The sequence below is a fragment of the Eubalaena glacialis genome, chromosome 3 (genome assembly GCF_028564815.1).
Source record: "Eubalaena glacialis isolate mEubGla1 chromosome 3, mEubGla1.1.hap2.+ XY, whole genome shotgun sequence".
Taxonomy (NCBI): Eukaryota; Metazoa; Chordata; class Mammalia; order Artiodactyla; family Balaenidae; genus Eubalaena; species Eubalaena glacialis.
Genome location: NC_083718.1, coordinates 152,901,475 through 152,914,109, shown reverse-complemented (window position 1 = coordinate 152,914,109; position 12,635 = coordinate 152,901,475). Strand labels below are relative to the sequence as shown.

Here is a 12,635-nt window from a genome sequence, read left to right as displayed (position 1 = left end):
AATCTAAGACCCTAACCAAGCTGGGAGTGTAATCCAGGATTTTTCTCTCTAGGTCTTGTTATCTTTTATATGACGAGATAGATTATAATCATATTACTTTTCTGATTTGGTCATAATAAATTTTGTTTAGGAGTGATACTATAATACCAGTGTTGTCTATAATACCAGTCTTGTCTAGTCCATTGAGAGAAGACTGATACTCTATAAAGAAAGGACCTAATATTTGCCATTGCATTGGAATTGGAATGGTGGAATCCAGCGACAGGACCTCGCCATAGTTCTGCACTGCAATTAACAGGCAGTTTATTATGCAGTTCCCCTTAGTCTTCCAACATCCACTGACTTGTGTCAGAGAAATAAAAGAATAAAACCAATTAAATATCAAACCAACCACCTAAATAAAATATACCATTAAAAAAAATCCCAAATCTGAGGTGAAGAGAAGACAATTCAGGGAATAGGTCTAGGGTAGAAATATAAATTAGAGATATAAAATTGACAGTGCACACAGACGACACTTAAAAGCCATGACACTGAATTTAGTAATGTGGTCGGTCATCAGTGACAATGGCAAGTCCACTAGCAGGTCCCTACTTAGACTGGGCTCAAGAGAAACAGGAGGAAAGGAATTAGAGACAACAAATATAGACAACTCTTTGGGGGAAGTTTTGTTATCAAAGGGACTAGAGAAATGGAGTGACTGCTGGAACGGGAGGTGGGATCAAGAGAAAAATGGAAGAAATAACATCACGTTTGAATGTTAATGGTAACACTCTACTAGAGGGAAAAACTGATGATGCAGGGAAGAATTAAAGTGAAGGAAGTCCTTGATTTAGGCCAGAGGGAATACAGAATGTAATCCAAAGCAAACATGGAGGTCTGGCGTTAGATAGGAGATTGGACATGCCATCTAGAGTAATAGGAGAAAAAGAAGAGTATGTGTATAAGACACAGGTAAGTAAACAGAGACCAAATTGGAAGCTTGTGGAAATTCTCTTGTGATTGCTTCATTTAATCAGTGAAACAAAATAGGAAATGAAGTAATCAGCTGAGGGTGAGAATAGGGGAGAGGTGTTTTAAAGGTCTGAGGAAAAGATAAGTGTAAAATAGCCATTTAGGAGAGTGTGGATAAACCAGGTAAATACGCTATCACTGCCTAGCAACATTAGGGGGCTCTCTAAAGAATATGGTCGTGAATTTAAAGATACACCAATCAGCATGATTTTGTTTGTCTCTAGTCACATTTAGCTGCGAGGCACAGAATAGACAGAGTTGTATTTACCCAAGGTAAGGATTTTTGTCAAGCAAGATCCATGAAGCAAGAATTGAGGCTACATGCAAGAAAGTGATTATAATGAATGACCATGGGATATTGCCCACTCTAAGGAAGAAAGAGAGGACATGAAAGAGGTAATGATCACGAAAAGATGGCAGAAACAATGGATTGGAGGCCTGAATAAGGCTGAAGGATTGTTAGGGTTAGGATACTAAAGGAAGTGGGCTAGAAAGATGAGAGATGATTAGCAGAAAATGGAAGCTTGAAATTAGTATTTAAGAATTGTTCTAATTAAATGACAAGACCACAGGAAGATATGGCTGACGTAGGACGGGAAAAAAGATCATTGTAGAAAATAAGTTCAAGGAACTAAGAGGCCAAGGTGTTAGAAGAATCCTTCCTATTTTTCTCTACCAATTTCAGATCTCTTCTACTCATTTGCCAATTCTCAAATATAATACTAAGAATCAGAATTACCTTTTATTTTCTCCCTTTTAGATTATAAATTAGGTTGCAAATTACAATAAGATTTGTATGAATCCACCAATTATAACAAAATTTTACAAAAACAAATCAATTTGATTCATTATGGAGTTTAGTGCAGAGAAATTTTATGTCTCCCATATTTGATAATATGATGTGCTTTATAACTCAATACTAAATTACTTTTGGACTCTATTATATAGTTAAGATGTCAAAAATTATTTTTATTTGATAAAACACAAAATGAAAATCAGAAGTTAAAAATAATTATTACCATTAGCTTTTAAAATTCTGTATGGATTTTGTTTTTTTAAATTGTCTCTCATGAAATCAGAATTTAAGATATACATCACACACAAAAAAAGAAAAATAATCTCTAGTGTTATAGAAAGATATATTAACACACCTAAAAGAAACACACCTTGACTTTTTAGTTAGATTTTAATAAAATGTCCCCTAATATAACTTTTTCATCAGCAGGAAAGCTCTAATGCCCCTCCTCTCACTAGCCAGATACACTGTGCTTTGTGTCTTTTATTTGGCTTTGAATTTTTATGTCTTTCTTGTTGTTTCAACACGAAAAAGCATTACTGTAACTTGCTAAAAATCCATAAAGCCAACTAGGGAAGACTACTTTAGTGCTATATAAAGTACTCATTCTCCAATAAACACTGTATTTCGGAAGCACTGTAGGCCCCTGCCTGCCTAGGGACTGAGGAAGTGGCAATCAAACTAAGGTCAGCCACATGGCAATGAAGAACATTTCCATTAGCCCAGGAAGACATTTTGATACATCCATTTAATCATGTTACTGGAAAGCAATAGATTATAACCAATGATGTCTCTTTCCAACTTGTAATTATGTGGATTATATATTGGATGACAGTGATTACACTCTGTTAACTAACCTAAAAAATAATATCCTACACGACTAGATACAGAACCCATACCCATAATCTCATCTGGTATTTATATCAACATTACTATAAACACGAGGACTACAAGTACTGTTTGGCTGTTTGTAATAGTATGCAAATACAACTTCCCATTAATATATGATCTGAACATAGAAGATAAAGAGCAACCCAAGAAATCTTTAAATTCTTAGCCTAAAACAAACCTTTAACAGACTATCAGATACAATTATATTAGATTTAACTTTTTTCGGTTCAGTGATTTCTACTTTGGTAAAGTGAAATTTAATTTTCTTTTTGCTACTTATCCACCTGTGATGGTATGATCTATAAGAAATATACATTTGGTTTTCTTCCCCATTTAGAGCTCCTAAAATCTTTGGAATTTTTTAAGTGATAAAAGTGATAAAGGTGAAAAAAGAGAGGTCTCTTTTGTTATTCATAATGAGCCCCTTTCAACCACACCTGGGTTTGCTAAACAGATGATGTTTGGAAAACCCCTCTAGAGAGAAGCTGGTTGCCAGGGGAGCCAAGCTCATGATTAGAGGACTGGACCTTTAGCCTGCACCCCCGCCTCCAGGAAGGAGAGAGGAGCTGGAGGTTGGGTTAATTACTAATAGCCAATGACTCAATTAATCATACGTCTGTGGTGAGCCTCCATAAAAAATCCTAGCTGAAGAGCTTTGGAGAGCTTCCAAGTTGGTAAACAAGAATGCATTCATGTCCTGGGAGGGTGGCACACCCCAAACATTACAGGCACTCATGTGCTTGAGACCCTTCCAGATCTTATCCTATGTATCTCTTCATCTGGCTGTTCATTTATATTCTTTAAAATATGCTTTATAATAAATTGGTAATAGCAAGTAGAGCATTTTTCTGAGTTCTGTGAGCCATTCTCTCACAAATTACCGAACTCAGAAGGGAGTGGTGGGAACCTCCAATCTATAGCCAGTTGGTCAGAAGCACAGGTGACAACACAGACTTGCAACTGGGTCTGATATGGGGGCAGTCTTGTGGGACTGAGCCCTGAACCTGTGAGATCTAATGTTATCTCCAGGTAGGTAGTTATCAGAATTTAGTTAAATTGTAGAACATCCAGCTGGGAATGAAGAACTGCCTCGTGGTAGTGGTGGTGGTGGGGACCCACACCTCTGGTGGCCAGAGGTGTTCTGTGGGTAGGGTACTAAAGAAAAACAGGACTTTTTTCCTTCTGTTACATTAATAATAAAGGTATTTGGTAGGTGGTGGGGAAAAATTGGACAATATTCGAAGTTTAGGAACACCAAGTTGCATTAAATAAAAAGAGAAAATGTGCAAAAAATGGTGAAAATCTAAGAACAACTTAAACATAGTTCTGGAAGGATACTGTACTCATAAAAATTATTACTCTATCAATACCTTAATCATTCACTTTAGATCAGGTTGCTTCATCAGGCAATAATGTAACATACAATTAAACATTAAAATCATCTGATCATTCTATAAATGTACTGAGTTTCACTGTGAATACTGAAAAAAGAATGAGACCCTCTATTCCAGATAGAGAGAAAATCTTAATAAAAATTTTATATCCATGTTTTTCAAGCTGTATTCTGCAGAGCCCAAGAATCTTCCTCAAAGCTTTGCTTCTTTAGCCATGGGAGACACTGGAGTTCCAGTTACTCAATCTCTTCCCTCCAACTCCAGTTCTTCCCCTTCAAACAGAGAAGTGCCATTTTTGACTCTTTTTTACATAATAGAGTTTTGTTAAAGCTTTTCTTTGTAAAAAGATTCCATCACTAAAATCAAACAAATAAACTACCCAAACCAAATAGTTTGACACTTTATATAGTTAATAGCTGTTGGTAAGTTAAAGCTTCAACAAGATTTTGATTTGATTTGATTTTGATATTTATATACAGTAAAGCAACTTAACAATCAAACTTTTTGTTTCAGATTCCCAGAAAAAGTAAACACCTTACCCAGCATGACTAGATGATGAAGGTGGTGGCAAATCTGGTGTAAGAACATAAAGACTGTTGTTTTTTGGCAAGTGTAGTGATTTTAAGACCATCTGAAAAACAAAAAATAAAAACAAATAAAAAATAACTATTGATTGTGCATTTTTAATCTTTTCCTATAATTCTTAGAAAATTATCACTATTGTAGTTTGACTTTGCATCTTTTGACAATTTCCTAAATAGGATAATACAGAAGAACTATTGAATCCCAAAAAATCTGTCTCTCTCATAAATATCATAAGTTAGCATAAATATGAATATTAAAATAAAATACAAATTCTTTAGCTCATGAAACGATACAAATATATAAGAACACAATTGAGAATCATTAATTTCTTCATTGAAGAAGCATATCCTTGCAACTAATATCCACTTCATTCAGGATCATTATAGCAAAAATTAGCAATGTAGGTGTTCAGAGATCATTAGACCTAGAAAAGATCATAGAGAGTACCTCAACCCAAAGACTTTATAGATGAGGAGCTGCAGCCTAAGAGGTGAAATGACTTGGATGAGGTCTCTTGTAAGTGTTACCCAGGTCACTTAACTGTTAGGCCAGATAATTTTTTTTTGTTAAAGCACTTTGTCTGGGGTGAATAAACTACTCTTGGCCTACCTCTGACCTACTATCTTGATAACCACACAAAATTTCACCAAATTTATTTGCCAGAGAACTCCTACATACCTTTCAAACTCCCAACTTGATGGTAAATACCTGGTAATTCAAACTTTTTTGGACAGCAAGACACATTAAGAAACACATTTTACATCTTTACATCATAACCCAGGACAAAAATATTTACTCAACAGATATTTATTGAGCCACCAATTCTGTGCCAGGAGTATTCTAAACACTGAAGATATAGCAGTGAACATGATAGTCTAAAACCCCTGATCTTCTGGAGCTTACATTTTAGTAGGAATAAACAAAGTAACCTATATAGTTGACTACTAGAAAGCGATAGTTTTCTTGACTAAACATAAAGCAGAAAAGGGAGGGTGAAGAATATGAGGTTGGGGAATTACGTAATTTTAAACTTGGTTATCAGGGTGGTTCTCACTTGGAGAATGTGACATTTGAGCAAAAACTTGAAAGTGGTGAGGAAAGAAACCATGAACATGTATAGAAAAAGAATATGGCTGGCAAAGGCAATAGCCAGTGCAAAATGCTTACTGAACAACAAGGAGTCCAATGCAGCTGAAGCCAAACGAGTTCTGGTAGGAAATAGGTCAGAGAGGTTAACAGTGATGCTAGGAGATAGGTGAGAGGAAATGTGTTGAGACATTTAAGCTAATGTAAGGGCTTTGACTTTTTCTCTGAATGAGATCAGAAGCTATTGGAGTGACATTATCGGATTAATATTTTAAAAGGATCTCTTTGTCAGCTGTGTTGAAAATGGATGGGAAAAGGTTGACAAAGGAGGGCAGAAGCACAGAGGAGAGTAATAAAATATACTAAGATAAGGAGGATTATGGCTTATGTCAGTGTGATGGTAATAGAAGTGATGCAAAATAGGTGAATTCTGGATATATTTTGAAGATCACACCAAAAGGATTTCCTGACAGACTGGATATGAGTCAATAATGATCCTAAAGCTTTTAGACAACAAATGGAAGGATAAAGTTGCCATCAACTGAAATGGGAAGACTGCAAATGAAGACCTCCACTTTGGGCATGAAAGTTTGAAATGTGTATTAAACATTCAAGTGGAGAAGACAAGAAAGCAGTCAGATATATCCATCTGGAATTCAGGGAACAGGTCTAGGGTAGAAATATAAATTAGAGATATAAAATTGACAGTGCACACAGACGACACTTAAAAGCCATGACACTGAATTTAGTAATGTGGTCGGTCATCAGTGACAATGGCAAGTCCACTAGCAGGTCCCTACTTAGACTGGGCTCAAGAGAAACAGGAGGAAAGGAATTAGAGACAACAAATATAGACAACTCTTTGGGGGAAGTTTTGTTATCAAAGGGACTAGAGAAATGGAGTGACTGCTGGAACGGGAGGTGGGATCAAGAGAAAAATGGAAGAAATAATATCACGTTTGAATGTTAATGGTAACACTCTACTAGAGGGAAAAACTGATGATGCAGGGAAGAATTAAAGTGAAGGAAGTCCTTGATTGAGGCCAGGGGGAATACAGAATGTAATCCAAAGCAAACATGGAGGTTTGGCATTAGATAGGAGATTGGACATGCCATCTAGAGTAACAGGAGAAAAAGAAGAGTATGTGTATAAGACACAGGTAAGTAAACAGAGACCAAGTTGGAAGCTTGTGGAAATTCTCTTGTGATTGCTTCATTTAATCAGTGAAACAAAATAGGAAATGAAGTAATCAGCTGAGGGTGAGAATAGGGGAGAGGTGTTTTAAAGGTCTGAGGAAAAGATAAGTGTAAAATAGCCATTTAGGAGAGTGTGGATAAACCAGGTAAATACGCTATCACTGCCTAGCAACATTAGGGGGCTCTCTAAAGAATATGGTCGTGAATTTAAAGATACACCAATCAGCATGATTTTGTTTGTCTCTAGTCACATTTAGCTGCGAGGCACAGAATAGACAGAGTTGTATTTACCCAAGGTAAGGATTTTTGTCAAGCAAGATCCATGAAGCAAGAATTGAGGCTACATGCAAGAAAGTGATTATAATGAATGACCATGGGATATTGCCCACTCTAAGGAAGAAAGAGAGGACATGAAAGAGGTAATGATCACGAAAAGATGGCAGAAACAATGGATTGGAGGCCTGAATAAGGCTGAAGGATTGTTAGGGTTAGGATACTAAAGGAAGTGGGCTAGAAAGATGAGAGATGATTAGCAGAAAATGGAAGCTTGAAATTAGTATTTAAGAATTGTTCTAATTAAATGACAAGACCACAGGAAGATATGGCTGACGTAGGACGGGAAAAAAAGATCACTGTAGAAAATAAGTTCAAAGAACTAAGAGGCCAAGATGTTAGAAGAATCATTTACAAGGCTATATTACTAAGAATTAACACAGAGAGCAATTATAAACCAGGAACTAAAAATCATCAGAAAATGAGGAAAGATGACTTCAATAAGTAGGTGATACAATTTTTTTTACATGAAAGTCAAAGCTGAAGGTTTTTTAGAGAGGAAGGACTGGAAATGGAAATGAGGAACAATGAGAACTCATGTTTTACCAGTTAGTCCAGTGGTATGACGGCTACTGGAGAAAAGCAATTAACACTGAGAAGACTACAGAAAAACAATGTGATCAGAAAGGCAGATTTCAGTCAGAGGTAGATGGTGAAGAGAATGTGCAGGGAAGAGGTTGACAATAAGAGGAATTTGGTTAATGATGAATAGTTCCACAGGGCATAGCAAAAAGGTTTCAAGCACTGTAAAGGAAAAAGAATAGAGACAGATATGGGCTGTGCAGAGACTATGGAGGTTTGAGTGAGGAGTGAAGTGGGAATCTGAGACTCCTTGCAGTGAATTGCATAAACAGGAGGAAAAGGCATAATGAAATTGGTTCTGGTTGAATCAAAGCAAATAATAATGTCAGGGCTGAAAGTGTTGGAAAGAAAGGTGGAGTAGATATCTAGGAACCCCTTTTAACCCTGCAGATGGAAGTAGGGACACCTGGGAACGGCTGATCTTACCCAAGCATAGAACATAATGAACTCATTCTTGACCCCTCCATGAGAGGGCCCATCTTACTAAGGGCACAGGCTTCCTTCACAGGCTTTGGGACTTACTCTTGACTCATATTAGTTATTTCTTAAATAAAAAGAAATACTCATTATTTGCAATACACTCAAAACTCACTTCTTAACTTAACTTCAAAACTCACTAACGGTTTGTGACCCATGGTTTGAAAATAAGACACTGTAGTAGGTAATTAATCATAACTTCACAATCATCCAGGAAGACCTGAAGTTCTGAATCTTTTTGTCAAATATACGCAAGTCCTTTTGAAATTGATCTATGTTACCTTTCAAGAGTTAACGTGCAAACAAAAAAAAAACCACATGCATATACACGCAGGAAAGTTATTTTTACCATTTTTCATCTTTCATTATTTTACTTTGAGGATTATTGATAACTGCTTGGTCTTACCACTTGATCATTATTGTCAGTTTGCCATGCCATTATCCAAAGATTTTCTGCTAAACCTTCCTTCTCAAACCACATACGGTATGATGAAATAAATGGACGCTTTCTTTAAGTCATTCAGTCATTCCACAAACATTTATTTGATGCCTGTTATACCAGGCACTGGATATCTAATGGTGAAAGAAACAGACATGGTCCCTCTACTTATGGTGTTGTGATGGGAAACGCTGGGATGGGAGCCATTTTATACAGAGGTCTGTTACAGAAAGTAACATTTTAAGCTGAGACTTGAAAGATGGAAAAGAGCCACCCGTGTGAAGAATTGGGGGTAAAGCATTCCAGGCAGTTAAACAGCATCTGTCAGGTAAAGTTATAGAGAGCTTGAGCCTATTAGAAGAATTAAAAGGAGGTTTCTACGGCTGCAGCGTGGAAAGAGAGGGTATGAAAGGCTGAAGATGAGGCTGTAGACATGAATAGAGGGTAAATAATACAATACCTTTTAAACCATGGTGAGTAGCTTGAATTTTATTCAAAGTGCAAGAAAAAGTTATGTTTTACCAGGAGAGTGATATAATTTGATTTATATTTTTAAAAGCTCATTCTGGCTCCTGTGTTGAGAATGCATTGGGAGAACCCAAGAAAAAAAGCTGGAAAAACAATAATGAAGCTATTACATTGCTCCAGGCAAGATATGCTAATAGCCTGGATTAGGCAGTGCAATAAAAATACTGAAAAGTGGCCATGGTTGAGATATATTTTGGAGATATATGCTACAGGACTTACCAAAGGATTAGGTGCTTTTGAAATTTTTTAAAAATTTATTTTATTGGGGAATTCCCTGGCAGTCCAGTGGTTAGGAATCAGCTCTTTCACTGCCATGGCCCAGGTTCAATCCCTGGTCGGGGAACTAAGATCCCACAAGCTGCACAGCATGGTCAATAAATTAATAAATATTTATTTTATTGAAGTATAATTGATTTACAATGTTGTGTTAGTTTCTGAGGATTAGGTGTTTTTCAAATGGGAAAAGATTAATGCCCACATTTTTGGATTTAGCAGTGGTGATATAGTTCTGCCATTTATAGGGGAAGACTGGTGGAGAAATGGCATGGGAAGGAAAATCAAGAGTTCCATTTTAAACATGTTAAGTTAAAGATGCCAATAAGGTATGCAAGCATAAAAGTGAACTACCAATTTGGATATGTGAATTCATAGAAGTATAACCTGGAAATATAAATTTGGAAGCAATCAGAAAATTAATGGCATGGAAATAGCAGAAATCACCTAGGGAGAAGAGTACATAGAAATAAGTAACTGAAAGAAAATATTATTGATAACAAAGACTAAGTTCAAATACAGTCAGCCCTCCATATCCATGGGTTCCACACACAAGGATGGAAAATACTCGGAAAAAGAAAAATTCCAAAAGTTCCAAGAAGCAAAACTTGAATTTGATGCACATCAGCAACTATTTACATAGCACTTACATTGTATTAGATATTATAAGTAATTTAGAGATGACTTAAAGTATACAGAGGATGTGTAGGTTATATGCAAGTAAAATGCCATTTTATATAAGAGACTTGAGCATCCATGGATTTTGGTATGGGGCATGGTCCTGGAACCAATCTCCTATGGCTATTGAGAGACAGCTGTATTAGAACACACAGCTTTAAGAACATTTTCAACATGATTGCTTTTCTCTTCACAAACTACCGAAAATGTCATGTAAGGCAGATTCACATCCACAGGTCTCTCAATAAATGAACGAATAAATGATATAGCTATGTAAACTAATACATTTTGGTGTTTTACTTCTGCCAAAGTTGTTGATTTACTCAGTCAACACTTATTTTTAGTTTTTAATCCACGTTTCAATTAGAGCAGCCATAAAGCAGCAAGGATCAGTCAACTATGGCCTGTGTGACAAATTCGGCCTATTGCCTGCTTTTGGATGGCCTGTGAGTTGAGCATGGTTTTTACATTTTTAAATGTTTGAAAACAAATCAAAAGAAGAGTATTTCATGATATGTGAAATTATATAAAATGCAAATTTCTGTGTCCACAAATATCGATTTATTGGAACAGTCATGCTCACTCTTACACATATGGTCTGTAGTTATTTTCAAGCTATGACAGCAGAACTGAGTAGCTGCAACAGAGATTGTATGGCCCAAAAAGCCTAAAACATTAACTACCTGGCTCTGTACAGAAAAAGTTTGCTGACCCCTAATATAGCACATCACTAATTTGTACCTAATTTATAAATATCTTGCCAACCTGAAATCTCTATAAATAACTTACTGAAGTACTCAGAACATCTCCATATTCAAATGAACTCACATATAAGTATTTATAAGCACAATGTCTACCAGAAGCAATTGACAAAGAATTGAACCAAAAGATGAAGATTCTAAGTTTCTGCCGGGTACTGACGTACCAACTCAGTAACTACTGTGAAAAGATTTGATAATTATTTCTACCTCAAACACCTAAAACTCTGAAATGAGTTAACTCATTTCTTTCCATCACTCCCTACTCTCTCTGTCAGAAAAAGAGTAAGTGTGTGAAATATTTTATGCCTAAGGCTGCTACTGGGTCCTTGAGAATAGCAACTACTACCTTAAAATTGCAACACTTTGTACAAATTCTTAAAATATAACTCATTCCATGCACCTGACCCTATCCAAGTAAACAAAGAAATATTCTTACCATTTAAATTTTCCAAGTTAAAAAGATGTCCTATTATCTTCTTTGTTCCATAAACACTACTGGACATAAATGTATATACTGTGTATTACTTCTTTCAGGCCAATAAGTAATTGTTCAATAAATTATTATTCCAGGCTTTCCCGCTTAAGGTGGGAAATGAGCTGCCAACTGGAGCGGTGAGCAGCCTTGCTGAGCGTCAGAAGAGTGACCTACTAGAGCCAATCTGCAAGGACTGGAAAGGAAGGGCCAGATACAGCAACTTTTTCATGGCTATAAAAGGGAGAGCTTGACATGCCCACACCACTGGACCTCTAGAAACTTTCCTGAGCCGTGTGGCTGACAGGGTCCTCATGCTCCGGCCAGGTGTCAGGCCTGAGCCTCTGAGGTGGGAGAGCTGGGTTGAGGACATTGGATCACCAGAGACCTCCCAGACCCACGTAATATCAATCGGTGAGAGCTCTCCCAGAGATCTCCATCTCAACGCTAAGACCAGGCTCCATTCAATGACCAGAAAGCTCCAGCGCTGGACACCCCATGCCAAACAACTAGCAAGACAGAAACATAACCCCACCCATTAGCAGAGAGCCTGCCTAAAAATAGTAATAAGTTCACAGACACCCCAAAACATACCACCGGACGTGGTCCTGTCCACCATAAAGACAAGACCCACCTCATCCACCAAACACAGGCACCAGTCCCCTCACCGAGGAAGCCTACACAAGCCACTGAACCAACTTACCCACTGGGGACAGACACCAAAAACAACGGGAACTATGAACCTGCAGCCTGTGAAAAGGAGACCCCAAACACAGTCAGTTAAGCAAAATGAGAAGACAGAGAAATACGCAGTAGATGAAGGAGCAAGGTAAAAACCCACCAGACCAAACAAATGAAGAGGAAATAGGCAGTCTACCTGAAATAGAAGTCAGAGTAATGATAGTAAAGATGATCCAAAATCTTGGAAATAGAACGCAGAAAATACAATAAATGTTTAACATGCACCTAGAAGAACTAAAGAGCAAACAAACAATGATGAACAGCACAATAAATGAAATTAAAAATTCTCTAGAAGGAATCAATAGCAGAATAACTGAGGCAGAAGAACAGATAAGTGACCTGGAAGATAAAATAGTGGGAATAACTACGACAGAGCAGAATAAAGAAA

General features: G+C 36.9%; 1 protein-coding gene across 2 annotated transcripts in view; it reads right to left on the bottom strand.

Annotated features, from left to right (window-relative positions):
- Nucleotides 1-12,635, bottom strand: part of FAF1 (Fas associated factor 1) — a 473,015-nt gene that overhangs the window by 267,664 nt on the left and 192,716 nt on the right. For both annotated transcript variants that reach the window (XM_061184239.1, XM_061184240.1), the window contains one exon: nt 4,635-4,726. In XM_061184239.1, coding sequence (XP_061040222.1) covers nt 4,635-4,726 — 92 coding nt within the window. The remainder of the gene's footprint in view (nt 1-4,634; nt 4,727-12,635) is intronic.